This window comes from Esox lucius, chromosome 11, assembly GCF_011004845.1.
Source record: "Esox lucius isolate fEsoLuc1 chromosome 11, fEsoLuc1.pri, whole genome shotgun sequence".
Classification (NCBI taxonomy): Eukaryota; Metazoa; Chordata; class Actinopteri; order Esociformes; family Esocidae; genus Esox; species Esox lucius.
Genome location: NC_047579.1, coordinates 24155927 through 24170912, shown reverse-complemented (window position 1 = coordinate 24170912; position 14986 = coordinate 24155927). Strand labels below are relative to the sequence as shown.

Here is a 14986-nt window from a genome sequence, read left to right as displayed (position 1 = left end):
GCCATTACCCTCACGTGAAAGTAGCTTGGCCGATAAGTCAGTAATTTAACAATCAAAACTGCGCGCGCACGCACACACACACACACACACACACACGCACTTCTAGCTATTTAAATAGGGATATCATACTTATACTAACCCTAACCTCAACCTAACATCAATAACCAAACATGTATGCCTAAACTTAACCTAGGCATAAGGCCTAACCCTTACTGGTAATGCATAACCCTAATTCTAACCCTACCCCTCACTGCAACTTTTGACCTAAACAAAACATTAAGCTAAAGAATGGGAAAGGGAATAAATGCCCTGTTAGTAACATGTTTCTCACACACACACCATTGGCAGGAAGCTCAGTCACTAATAACACACCACACTGTCAATAACTTGTTCAACCATGTGGTTTGGTCAGCAACACCACACACACAGACAGATGACCACAAAGACAGAGGGTGATCCGAAGCAGTTGTCCTGCCCATCAAAGCAACCTCATGTGTTGTGAAACATTTTAAAAGACAAAACTTGACAGTTAGCCTAAACAATAATGACCTTAGTGACGGAAAAACATCTATGACATTATACAAGTATATATCAGGAAATTATTTTTCACTATTATTTTAGAGCTAGACGGATGCACCAGAACTCTAGTATTTCTCTTCATTGGCCAGCTTTTTCCTTAAATAGGGAGCAGATTTGTTTTCTGCACAATTTATTTAATGACCGATCAACACCCATTTCTTCTGTCTCACCCTCTGGGCAATATGCATGAAACACAGAACGGCCATAAAATAGCAGCATCGAATAGCAACACAAAACCGTGAGCACCACAATAGATAGTATCAACACCCAGCCTAAGTATCAGTATGTGGAGGTCCCTGGCAATCCCCAGCCCGAAGCTACCATTGATTCACTGTTAAACGCGAAACACCCACAAAGCTTCACTGCATACTGTTTCAAAACAAACGTGTCTTGGACTAAACGACCAGCCTCTCATCTGGAGAACATAACCTTAGAGGGGGGGGGGGGGTTGTTTACAACTCCCCCTCTGAAAGCTTCAGGGACTCCCAAAATGTGGTTTACAAAATAAGGCTTTACAGGGGTTAAACCAGGATCTTTACCGGAGGGCCAGAGCAGGTCTATGGGGCAAACACGAAGCAGAACTTACCCAACGCAAATGTGTCCCACCTTTCAGTTTCCTGAACTAAACGGTCTACAACAGACTACCAGGACTTGGGTGGGGACAACAGACTTTCATCTCTGGGTGGGTGTCATTTGGCCCTGCAATTTCTATAGCCAGCCCTCCGCTCCTCTCTCCCACAGAACATGAGTACTTCTCCCTCCACAGTGTGCTCTGTCGTGCCTAGTATTCAGCCCGCCCCTCTCACTCTCAGATGTTATGTCGCTCCTGTTGCCATGGAAACTTCTCCAAACAGCTCTGGCATGGCCTGAGAGTTTGAGTGTGCGTGTTTGTGTGAAGGTGACTGAATGCCCCCTTCACATTAAAATGCCACAACCTACCAGTATAAAATAGAGATGGTTGACATTCTCAGAATATTCATTTCAACTGCACAATCTCACACGTCTAAAGAAGGGGCCATGCGTTAAAGGGGATGTATGTCAGATGAGCCATCATCCACATGTTGCCATTCAACTATCCACCACTGACCTCCAGTGATTCTTCCTCATTCAGTTATGCACACAAACACACACACACCGTGTCCCCAATAACTGAAAGCGCGGCATAAACAATAACGACTGTACACCTGGCATTAGTTCTCAAAAAAGAACATGACTGTAATTTCACACATTTACTGGTCCCACTCAGAATTCTAAAACAACTGAACAAGTTGGGCATATTTATATATATTTTTTAAAGTCAGCCATACTCATGCTTCTATAATCTGTTCACCTGGTTGTGTTGCAGATCTAGTTGCTGCGTGATGATTCCTGCTGTCCCCGCCCACCTGGATGTTCAGCTGATCTGGATTGGCCCCAAAGACTGGTCACAGCCCAGTCTCAGGCAGAATCCATAGTCATCTATGAGCAAAAATACTGATGTGGTCCAAAAAGGTCATGTGCTCTTATAATCTTAACCCGGAACAGCCAGATGCGGACTGACCACCACATAGCATCTGATTCTGCTCAACTGCTGATATAAAAAGGGCTTTAAAATACCTTTAATTGATTTGATGTTTCATCTGTCAGTGCTGCAACGCTAACGTTGAAGCTTTCCCCCTTACTCTGTAATACGAGTAGTGTTTAGATCTTTTCTTTTTAAAGTAAATCGATGAGTGATCCTGAGATAAAACAACAACACCCCCAGAAGCACCACCCAGGGGTCCCACTGACCCAGTTACACAGACTGGTCATAAAGAAATCAAGGGATGATAGGAGACATCCTATAACACTGTAAGGGTCTGAAGGTGTCCAGAAGGATGGCACTGGGAACATCCCACTGTCTTCATTTGATCTTGACCTGAGAAGTCATCAATATTAGCGGGACTCGCTAACAACAACCATGAGCCATGAACAGTCGACACTTCAGAGAAATCAGAATCCCTTACAAATGTAGTGTTGTCCATTTAATACAAAAACAAAATTAAAACTGAATACAACTACCTATTAAACCAGTCTATCTATAATGACCCATGCATTAGGTCAACACAACATTCTCTATAAATTCCATAATTTGACTGGAAAATGAGAATTTCGGAACACCCGTGATGTTCTAGCCAGCAAGAAGAGGTTCTGTTAAAGAACAACAACAAACACTACTGCTTGAATTCAATGTGTTTTTATTACAAGTTGGAATTCCAAGCCCCCCCTAGAATTTCACAAATGGAAAAACATTAGAACAAGAAAGCGTTTTCAGAATTTAAATTTTTTAAAGTTTGGGAAAACGAATTCTTGCTGATTGCAAGTCCTGCTAACACAGATGATTCCTTAACTAAGAATCATTTGAGGACACTCAGCTAGAAAGATTCCCATCCATTAGCTGCTGTTCATGAAGGCCCAAAGAACGTTACTACATAGCTGCTGCTAGAACTCGGGTTATTAAGTGTTAGTTCTAAGGTTGAGACACACAGACTTTCCTGAAGCACTAGCATGCTAATAATAGTGCACAGCAGAGTAAATTAGGCACTAACCATAAAATGATGAGGTTGCGTTTGTATTCCACTCTAAATGCATCCACGGTTACAGCATATCTACTTCTCTAGGAAGAAGTCACTAGACAAACCTCTCAGTCTCAGTCTACAGCACTGCCTAAGGCTAGCTCAGTCGCTGGGAAACGGAATGCTTATGTGCTTCTTCCTGCTATGACTGTTTAATGTATATTAACCACCATACATTCCTCAGTGGGTCGAGGGTATAAGAGAGGCTTTGGCGCCACTGAATTAAAAAGAATAATCGAATGCGTGTCAACGAGTGGTACACAGTCAATCTTCCACAGAGAACATTAGATCAGTAGCCTGAAGCCCAGAAGCAGTGGAGTGGCTGTAAGGAGCAGAGAGACCTCCCTATTACACGAGTAGACATTGTGCAAGGCTTTAAACCTATCAGGAAAGTCATTCCCCATTCAATGCGTGACCATGGTGTTTGTTGCAGTGGGGTGACACTGGTAGTTAACCCATGGCTGGTTGGCTTCAGCATGGTGACCTTCCCAATTCTATTGACCTGTCCCTGGACAGGCCTCCGAGAACACAGTGATATTACTGGTTGACAATTCACCACTCCCTCCCTCTTTGCCATTCCAACCAATCCCTGTCCGGACACTCCCCTTCTCCAGCTCTTTTCTCTCCCTTTCCAAACTTGTCTCCAGTCTTTTGAGTTCTGACAACAGGTGGCCCAACGGTTGCCGTCACCTGACACTGTCCTTCTTGGCGCTTACCGCTCCCCATTCAGTGGAGGCCACACACGGGGGCAGCTTTTAATATCTGACAGCCCGATATTTCTGATGGCTAGAAAATTCAGCTGTCGACATGGTCAATTTGTAGCGCAGTTGAAAAATAACACAGCATGGCAAGGCAAAGGTCTGTTGTTTGGTTTAATTCAACAGATGACAGCGCTGCTCGTTTAACAACAGTCCCACAAGGCATCTATATCCCCTCCTCTCTCGTGACCATATCAAAGAGGTAGGGTGTTGATCCAATATGCCAGAATACCCGCCACATTCCGACAGAGAGCCCTGTCCCGTAACCACTTCACACCGAGGAAGGCTGGTTGGGTTCTCTCATCAGCGACCGCCTTACACCTACACTGGGCGGAGAGTAAAGGGCCCTCAGCAGGTTGTCATTGGGTTAAAGTGAGCAATTATGTGGCATGGAGAAGCTTTAAGTAGCAGAAGCCCTCGAGGGCTGGAGCGGAAGGCTAAATCCTGGCCCGTACTGGAGCCCTGTTCACCTGCATGAAACTCTACGGCGGTTAAGACAACGCTGTCAGAGTAACACACACACACACACACACACACACACAATTACTTCATGGTCGACACATCGATGAGGCCTGTGAGCACTAACAAGTAATTTCAGGGGGAGAGGGGATGCATTCAAGTCACCTGGTTGTCCCAACAAGTCTGCTGGCTGAAGGAATGTGCTTTCCATTCAAAGGAGAGGAAGGGTAGCGTGGTAGTGGATCAAGTAAGGGCACTACAACATGCCTGGTTCATTTAGAACTCTTCATCTGTTTCACTCCCTCTTAATTGCCTGACGGGGAGCTATTTCATTACTTCTCCGCCCCATCCCTCTTCAGACTTTGGGTTTGTGCTCCCCAGTGCATCATCTCACATTCAAGCCCTCCCAGAGCTGTGATTTGGAAAAGAGTTGTTGGTTCACTCATTAAACTGTTACTACTAGTTTGTCTTTTGTATCAGCAATCCATTTTACCATTAACAATTTACACCTATACTCAAACGTAGTAAATAATTTAAAAAAAAGATTTTTGGTACATCCAGCTCTGAACACCAATTCTCAACCCAGAGGCAAAAACCAACATTCCAAGTCTGTGCAGATAACCTTGATATTCACTGACAAGCACACCTACAAGCATGGTCTCTGAGATGAGGAGCTGAGATCCCAACAGTAACAAGGAGGGGTGGAAGATAGAGCAACAAGCACCGTATCTCACACTGACTTAAGGCAAGTTTGGTAGCAAACAATTTACTATTGAGGCAACATCCTCTGTACATAACATCTGGGAATTGATACAAAATGCTAAAGAAAACCACTCACAAAAAGCTCTTTATTAAGTAACATGAAAAGTCTCTTCTTTGGGCATAGAGTGAGAGGGAGAGAAGTGCAAGAAAGGGATTAGGACATGAGAAACACAGGAAGTGGGGATGCACATTACAGTAGACGTAGCTGCTGACCAACCAACTCCCATGAACTAGTTAACAAACAAGTACAGCAAAACGATGTGACCAAGAAAATATGACCCATGCATAGAGCTACGTTTTTTTTTAGTAAGAGCTTGCCTCTGGCAATGCTTCATTTGTTTTTCAAAAATGATTCATTAGGTTATTACAAAACACCGAACTGTCAGACGGAAGCTAGAAAGGCTGAATATAATTATAGAAAGACTTACTCTGTCAATTGTATGTGGAGTTTGTGCTTATGCAAGGGGGACTTAAAAAAAAAGAAGAAATAATAGTACATACTCATAGCACACAAATTAAACAGACTTTCCAATATGTCTTTGTTGTAAACCCATGAACAGCCAGAAACCCTTAGCGAGGTCAATTGCTCTCTGGTTACCTCAAACAAAAATTCCCACACAAGTTCTTGCAGGTATGGCGCAATGAGGTACGCAATGTGGGTCAGCAACAGACCAACATTTAGAAAGTCAGAATGATTTATGTTTTCTCTCATATTCCCCCCTGCATAAGGACCAAGCCAACAGAAAATCCACTGATTTCCAGTAAACCATTGATATTCCATACATCAAGTAAACAAAAACCAGAAAGAGATGAGATTTTGAGATGGCAGAATAACATAGCTTAAACCTTGGCGGTAGGAGGATTTGAACCAGGGACCTTTCAGATGGCTGAACCACGAGTCCACCTTGCCGCCACCAATTTTTTATATTCTATTGTGAATTAATCATGCCAATAAATTAATTTGAACAGAATTGAATTTGAGTTCCCTCACTGGCAAAGGTCCGCCAAAATCTGGTGAAACACACCAGTACATACAATTGGATCAATTTGGTGGTAGGAGAAGAACAGGGTAAAGGAAAATAACCCTCCAAACTAAGACTGTTCGACGGAGATGCCACTCTACTGCATTTTGTTATTCCCTCTGTAACACACTCACAGAGAGCCTGAACCACAGACTGAGTCATTGGGTGAATAATCAACACCACAACCACTGGGGTTGTTTTGGTGAACAACTCCAGAACACATCAAGACAAATTCCCACAACACATCAACCGAAAGACACTTTCATTACTTTCAAGTATTTACACTAGAAGCAGAAGTCAGCTTTAAATGGGAACTGTGCAGAATCCCGCCTCTAGCGTTAACACGCATGGATTTTAAACAATAACACGACTTGTCTCCTCCTCTTCCCTTACCGAACGAGACCGGAGTAGCATTAGTTAGTCCAGGGAGGTTAAAGTAAACGATTACAACCTCGACATATGCTCCTCACTCCAACTCTGTTCAACTGTTGCAAAATAGAAGCTCCTGTGGAATGTGCAGCCCTCCAGTGCGAGGGGTGAACTGATTCAATGAGACTTGTGAATGCCATGGAAAGATGCAAACACAGAACTATACAAGGTGAATGACAAATAACCTGTGGATCACTTGAGGTCAGGTGGCAGAACCCTTTCCTTGGAAGCTGAGGGAATGGGTTGACCAACCTGACAGAGACTTTGTATTTATATATAATCACCTTAAGGGATTCAATAACACACAAACACACACCTTTTAGGAGGTTTTGACCAGACCATAGCTAAGATTGATGATAACAGACCAAACACCTGGAGGCCACGTAAATATAGGAAAAGAGTAACAAGCAGTTAGCTCCCAGAAACTTCGAAAAGACAGTCAACAGGGCCATTGCAATTCAGGTCAAGTAACACAAATGCAATTGACGTGAATTAGCTACAACGGACAAGAAACAATGAACCCAACGAAATGGTCAGAAAACAAAAAAAGCCTGTGTGAAAATCCCACCCCATAAGGGATGTGAACCGTCCGCCCGGGTGAGTGGAATGGTTTGGCACAGTGAAGGCAGCAGGATGCAGCCGGCGTTCTCACCTGAGGGAGTAGGTATAGCCGGTATTCTCCGGAGCACACTGTGGCGGGGTGTATGTGTGCAGGCGAGAAAAATCCATGGTCATTCTTCGATCAGACTGCAAGAGCCAAGACGCAAGGGAGAGAGGGCTCTTTAAAGCCGAGGCACGGGGTATGGGGGATTATCATTTTACCACACGCAAAGGCAGGAATCACTCTCACACACACACACACACACACTTTTTCAGCCTGTCTCGAGTCGACACCACAAATGTATAGATCCAGTTGTTTTGTTCAAGCTCAAGGGTCTTTCACTTTCCCTCAAAGCCATACCATAGAAACAAGCACTTATTTAGCCTCCACACCATTCCACACACGCCACACCCGTCCACAGAATATTATCCAATCGCTCTGTGCCTCCACAACACGATCCCACGTTACAAACGATCCGCTCGGCTGCACTCTAACTAAACCCAGGCAGCAGTAACCACTCTGGGAGAGGCAGGGAGCCCTGGCAGGCAGGGAGAGCGATGGGAACTGTTCCACATTCTCTCTTTCCCTAGCACGCCATACTACCGCTCTGTTCTGTTGGTAGACTTGGCAAACCTCTGTCCCCTGCATTCTGGCTGCGGCCTGTTGACGACGGCAGGCCTGGATAATGAATAGAAGTCCTCTTCCTCCGGTCGGGAACAGTGAGCACGGGAGACAAAACCAACGTTCACAGACCCAGCACAACAACAGACTGCCTGGGGGATAGCGGGCGCTGCCTTTGGAGAGTGTAGGAAGCGCAGGGGTGGAGTGACAGGCCCTACCCAGGTGCCGGGCCAGACACACCCAGCCAGGTAGCTGCCTGAGGCTTGTTCTGGGAAGTTAAGCAACATGATTTGGCGACGTCTCTGTGTATTGGAATAGGCATATTGTTTTGTCACATGATGGATTGAGGAGGGACTTTTGTCTGGCCAACATATTTGCAGACATTTCTTTGCGAGTGCCGGATGGTTAGTGTGACAGATACTCGTGACAGAAACATGACCCAGACAAAAGGCAGGGGAGAGTATTCCGAGAGTATTCCAGAAAAGCAGGTAGGGAAACCTGACAGAGATCTATGTGGTTGTGTTGATAGGCCTATTCAAAAGAAGGAAATCAACTAATGGAGCAGAAACGTTCATGTATACAGTATGTATTGATTTAACGATGGGTCCAAAGCAACTATTTATAACTAGCCATTTACAAAACCAGAGTTAAATATCAAATATGCACAAAATTCCAGGGTTATGCAATTCAGGTAGTCAAATTTTAGTAACGCAGACATTCATACTGGAATCTACTCACAGGAGCAGTTATGGGTAAGAACCTTGCTCACAGGCATCGGGGCAGGTTTTCATCTTGTCTGCTCTGAGATTCAAATCTGCAATCTTTACTTTCTGGTTTATCACCCAAACCCCTAGGATATTTACCTCTTCAGGGTTGGTGTAAGAATTCAACTGATGCTGATAAACTTAAGCCAACTACCCATATCATAACTTCCTAAAACAATGCTTCCCCAATGCTGGCACTGCAGCAAGGTCAGTTAAACATCAGTTACCACTATACAGGGAGCAGATGGTAATCGCTGAAATCCGCAGGCTGCCCAGTGATCTTAACCACAGGCCGAATCTACTAGTAAATCCAAAAGTCCAAAACAGGGATAAATAAACAATAATTAAAAGCAACAGGCAGATTAATTCTCCCTGGATTAGTTGGTTGGACTGGCTGCCTATTGTAGGAAATCCTTCTGGATTTCGGAGTTAATGAACTTTAGAAGTTGAGAGAAATAACAATTAGCATCAATCAAAACTGTTCAGAGAGCTGTAAGCCATGTGCTTGTCCAAAAAAAAATCAATAAGATTGCAAACTGAGGTGGGAACTTTAGAAACATAATAGACCTGTCACCCAATAAGTCATCCAAAGCCACCATATAATAAACTGATCATCCTCAAAATAAATTCCATGTCATCTTTACCGGCTTAGCGCCTGGCAACAGTAAACCCCGCCTGGGAAGTGAGTTTAGACAAGGGTTCATATCTGTGTTTGCAGACTTGGTGCAGCCTTTAGCTGCTACCCATCCAGGTGTAAAAGGAGGACTGTATCCCAATTGTGATCATTTCCCCTACTAATTGTCGTTTTGACCTATCACAACCCATCTTTTGCCTCTCTTTTTTTTTTTTACAGCGCTGATCTGATAGGTCAAAAGACCAATTTCTAATGCAGGCATCGCAGCCTCAGAGACAGGCTGAACACAAACACTCTCACTATACCACTCCCCCGACAACACACAGAAAAGACAGGAGATAGAGGTTAACTTTAACAGAGAGAGAAACAGGCACATGTGTACATGCAAGCAAACACACAATCAATGAAAGTATTTCACACCTGCAGCATGCATGTATATTTTGTTCATTTTTAATGTCTTAACTGGCTCTTCGCATAAAATGTGCAATGCAATGTACATTTTATCGACCCGTAATGATACCGAATGATTGATTATGAATCAATAATTGCCAGGCTGGTTTTTAAATTGCGCTACAAATCGACCAAGTTGTTTTGTAACAGTCAGGTGTGCACTTTGATTTAATGTGTGCAATAGCAGCAGTCACTTGCTTTGGGTAAGAGCGTCCGCTAAACCGCTAAACTGTAAATTACACATTTTCACAAGTCCGGGTGACCCAAGAGCTTAGTCCTGTACAGCGCAATGCTAATTTTAGACCGCTATTTTAGACAACGCAGTCACCATTCAATGCACGGACATCAACGTTGCGTTTGTAACATACGCACTACGCGTTCGTTAATTTAATTACATTGTGAATATATCGAGAGTCAGATCAAGCAAACATCTAGATACTTTTATTCAAGATTTATAGGCCCAATGTTCGGTTCACTGCAAAACAGAGTTGTGAAGGAGCCAGAGAAGCACTATAAAATCCAAAATGAAATGTACGTATATTTCTAATCATATTGAATTCTCTGAATAAATAGAAAGCCAAAATCGCGTTTAGGTTCCACTTGCCCGTCAGATAAGAGTCCATTTATCTCATGAGCGTAATCCAGTCGAACAACATCCACACATTTCAGTCTTGGAAGATGCGCAAACTTCACAACGCATCGCAGCGCGTTTATTCGTGGTATGAAACGGTCGGGCGTCTGATACCAGATCCCAGAAGAATATTTACCCGTGAACGGCCAAAAGTTTTCTAGCTGACAGTTAGTGCGTGTATGTGTGTGTTTGTGTGTGTGATTCTCAGGCACTACATGCAGAATTCCAAAATGGCTTCCCAGACGTAACAAAGCCAGAAGGATCACAGCCGAGTTGTTCCTCCCACTACCAGACACGCTACAGTCATGGCGCACACTTTGAATCTATTGGAGGAAAATTAAATTGATGCATCCCACACCTACTTTTTTGTCCCATCGGATAAGAGTTAAACTGAAAGAAATCAAAGTGTAATTGATCCGCTATTGTTTAGTACAAAATAAATCCCTGGGTACAAATACCAATATTAGATAACACACAAATGTAGGCACACAAATGTAGGCATACTCCCAGGCCAGATGTGCTCATGAGTAACTATTCATGTTAAAAAACAAGGATTCGTTCTAATCTGAAAATGCAAAAACATGCGATCCATCCAAATGTGTTTGGACTAATTGCAAAACACTGCAGTCAATAAATTTTACAACTAAGTTTTAGACTGCTTAAAAACATCAGACAGTAACCATGATTCCTATTGATTATAAAATCTGAAATAAGTATGAGAAAATATTACATTTTTGAATAACAAATTACTACTACAAATTTATATTTGCATTACTGCTTGTCCAAGTAGTTTGTACTTTGTCTGGTTCATTCAAATTAAGTGAATTCAGCATTCAAATTTCTGACAAAACAGGGTCTATGTGTTAAGGAGGATTCCACCCTTGGTTTGAGGGCACGCAAAAAGATGCACACGGTTCAACATTTCATTTCTACTCCACGAGTAACTGCCCTTACATACTCAGATTGCATACTTGATTACACTTAGAGAGTGGATGGATTAAATATCAAATCCGGATCAGCAGTTCAGCACTAACTGTAAGAAGTTAAAGATGCAGTCTGGGGCTTATGTAATTAAGAAAAGTATTTAAACCTCCCACTTTGGGCTGGATTCATGTTTTGCATAATCTACCATACCCCAGCCATGAAATTCTATGTTGGAAAATGAGTGGTGTTAATGCCATTTATCTCAACAGTGTCTCTTTTACAACTAGTGGTCAAAAATCGCGGACTGCATCTTCAAGCCCCATCAAATATTAATTTAGCACAGGAAACCATTGGATCAAGATAGAGAAAATAGTCACGAGGAGGCCAATGCAACAAGTTATGATGGGACTTGCAGGTTATCTGCAAGTCAGTTAGTTGAATAGAAAGAACATATACCAAGATGTAAGACTAAAAGTTCCAGCCAGTGTCATTCTCCAATCTCAAACAACAAAAGCGACGCCACCAACTGCTTTAGATTATTATACTACACGATGACGTATGGTTTCAACCAAGACCTTAGAACCAATCGAAGGGCCTTGGAAGATTGACAGGAAAAGCAGTAGGCGGGATCACCGTGAAATTCAAAGTCGTACGTAAGCAAGTTCCGCTTAAGATGAGAAAGTCATCTTTAAATCACATTTGCACACTAATGTAGTTTGCTAGTTTCCCTGTCAATGCATTTCAATGATGCACACAAATCGTTTCGGTTGAGTTAATTCGCATAAAACGTGGTGCACAGGTCAATAAGAACTGCTTGATCAGAATAAATCTACTGGGTTGGACATTGCGCTAGGTTGTGCTACTTCGTCTCAAATGTTTTAGCAGTTTACTAAGAACAATATTTGCAGTTAAGATGTCCAAACATAGCAGATCCAATACAACAAGTTTGTGGGAGTAGACAGTGTTTACCAGATATCGATAGCATGCACGTGGGATTCATGTCAAGCTACCTAAGCTAACGCTTACTTTACCTAGACTAAAGTCCGCGACGCCGGGTGTCAAATCCACAGGCTGTTGAGGATGAACGAAGGTTTTTCCACTGGGCTGTTATCCACCGAATTGTCTTAAATGTTCAATATAAATAGCTACCATGTCCGTACATGGTATGACTGTTGAAAAGTAACGTTCGCCCTTTCCTCGACTGGAACTGTAATTTTTTCCGCTGCTCAAACTGACATCACATGGAGCATAAGCAATAATTACCCGCGATTCAAATCACAATCCTTTTTTGGTCAAAATGCCCATATATGGCAGCTGTTAAAACAAAAAATCTGCTTTGTAGTCAGGGTTGTAGCGCCGCTGTCTGGTTGTTGGCAGCCGGAGACCCTTACGCCTTGTATTGTATTCGCATAAAAAAATAACAGTAATGCAAGGTTTGATTGCCCTCTATGCAAATAACGATCAGACTTTTTAACATTTGCCTGACCACTTAGGGAGGTAGACGAGCTCGGATTCCTATTTCAGTTTATTGGCAATACAATCAGGCTTGCGCAATGCAACATTTTCATTTCTCCTAAACCACTGCATACAGGAAAAGAGCCAGGGCAGAGCTGACTATCACCTGCAAATTAAAACGTAGTATCTGCATTTAACCAACAGATTTACTAAAATGTATCAATTGCTGATGCTCAACTTTTATTTTGGCCTAATCTCTTTTTCAAATTAAGTGTCATCATTTTGCACTAATACTTTCCCTGTCAATTAATTTAATATCCTACACTGTCTTTGTAATATTAGGTAGGCTTTAAAACGATGTTGTTTCAGATATTAATTATTTATTTTTGAATCAGTAAAAAAAATTTGATTGAGGTAGATCAACAGCAGACTTGGCTTTTACTGCAGATTATCTTGTCACAATAACACCTTAAATAGTTCCAGTCTTTCTGTTCTCCACACCCTAAAAAAGTACCCATATGAATTTAACCCAGTAGGACGAGTCTACAATCATATCTATAACAACACAATACATATTAACATTTTTGTTTAAAGTGTACTCAACTGTACTCTGAACTGAACTGTGTGGGAAAATATGACAAACAATTGTGTTAGAAGTGCATTGTTTTATATATTATCAATTATAATTGCCTTAATGCACTAATTCATAGGCCTATATCATACAGAATTTAGGAACACCAGAAACATGGATACAAACAGTTCTAAACCTGAAAAATGGGCGGCAAATTGTTAAGATAGCAAAGTTCTTAAAGTGGTAACATTTATCAAAATTATTTTAAGTGCACTCTGAAGAAAGAACTTGGACACAACTTTACAACTTCATCTTGAGTGGCTTTGAAAGAAACCCCTTCACTGGAACCCTTAGACAAAATGTGCATTAGACACTGCAATCAGATAATAGAGCGAAGGGTTTACAATGCAGAGACACTGGCATGCTCACAGTGCAGTGCCAAAAACGCTCATATACGCTCATACATTGTATATCAATTATACCAAAAATGTGTGTGCATCAACATGGCTAATATCTAGGAAGCCCAGCATGCAGGGTCTTGTTTGTATTGATCTAAGGGGTCTTTCTTGCCAAATAGTGTCCCCTGACAGAAAAACCTCCCTCCTATGGTTGTAGCCCCCCCCTCCCCCAATCCATGGAGGCCCAACCTCGCAACTTACAGGACATAGACGATCTGCTGCTAACATCTTGGTGCTAGATACCACACAACAAATTCAGAGGTCTAGTAGAGTCCATGCCTCAATGGGTCATGGTTGTTTTGGCGGCAAAAGGGGGACCTACACAATATTAGGCAGTTGTTCATAATATTATGGCTTAGGTGTATTTTTGGGTTGTTTTAAACAGCTCTGGTCATTCTTCTGTCATCTACTGCTGTTGTTTTCCTTGGCAGACCTGACTGTTGACGATTGCTGAAAACACCAGTGATTTCTTTCTTTTCCATGACAAGCTCATTAAATGAACTGATGATTTGTCTATGCCTAACTATTGTGCAGTGGTTCTACTTGAGTTCTCCTTTTCTCAGCATCCAAACCATTTGCTCCTCTTATGTAGACAGTTCCCTAGTCTTCCTGTCAGATAATGCCTACAGACACCTAACACAGACTCCAAAGGCAAAAGCAAAGGATGGAAATGAGACTACACATTCACAGCTCTTTTATGTGTGAACAATCAATGCAACAGGAAACACCTGATCAATTAGAGACACCTGTAAGCTAAATGTCCTAAGTGTACTGCAAAAATTACAATTTTGACTTTACTGTCCCAATACTTATGGAGGGCATTCTAAATGGGGATACAACATGTTTGTAGCATTGATGTTTAATGGTTTATTCATAACAGAAATATACAAGGAATTTCATAAGAACGGTGTATAAAATCACACAGCTCTGCATATTTTAAGTTTTAATGTTTTTCTAGCACATGTTTGAAAGACATTTTGGCATTAATTCGAAATAATAACTATAAAATGTAAATATGTATTGTATTATAAATTAAGAAGAGTAATTGTCTTTTTGTGAAAATACTTAAAATTAATAGTTAAATGTCAATGGAAAGACATGAGGGGTAAATGTAATTAAGCATTGTGAGAGAACCTGCAAGACAGGACACATCGTAAGAGGAATGTTTTGATGCTGTTCCTATTGTTATAGCTACCCAAGGTCACATGACTACATCGTTGAGGATTGGATTGTGTGAGAGTGAAGCTCACTAAAGATGCTATAAGTAGGCTGCA

General features: G+C 42.0%; 1 protein-coding gene across 8 annotated transcripts in view; it reads right to left on the bottom strand.

The window, feature by feature from the left end:
* The window catches only part of LOC105012873 (SUN domain-containing protein 1), a 33105-nt gene extending 20637 nt beyond the window's left edge, over positions 1-12468 (bottom strand). For 3 of the 8 annotated variants that reach the window (XM_010873989.4, XM_010873992.4, XM_010873993.4), the window contains exons 1-2: positions 7808-10244; positions 7256-7350 (exon numbers count right to left, since the gene is read on the bottom strand). In XM_010873989.4, the coding sequence (XP_010872291.2) occupies positions 7256-7350; positions 7808-7852 (140 nt within the window). In that variant the 5' untranslated portion in view covers positions 7853-10244. Of the gene's footprint in view, positions 1-1909; positions 2790-7255; positions 7351-7807; positions 10245-10277; positions 10532-12259 lie in introns of those variants that run through there. The other 5 variants (XM_010873991.4, XM_010873990.4, XM_010873994.3 and 2 more) reach the window with 5 other exon arrangements.
* Between the last annotated feature and the right edge of the window lie 2518 nt (positions 12469-14986).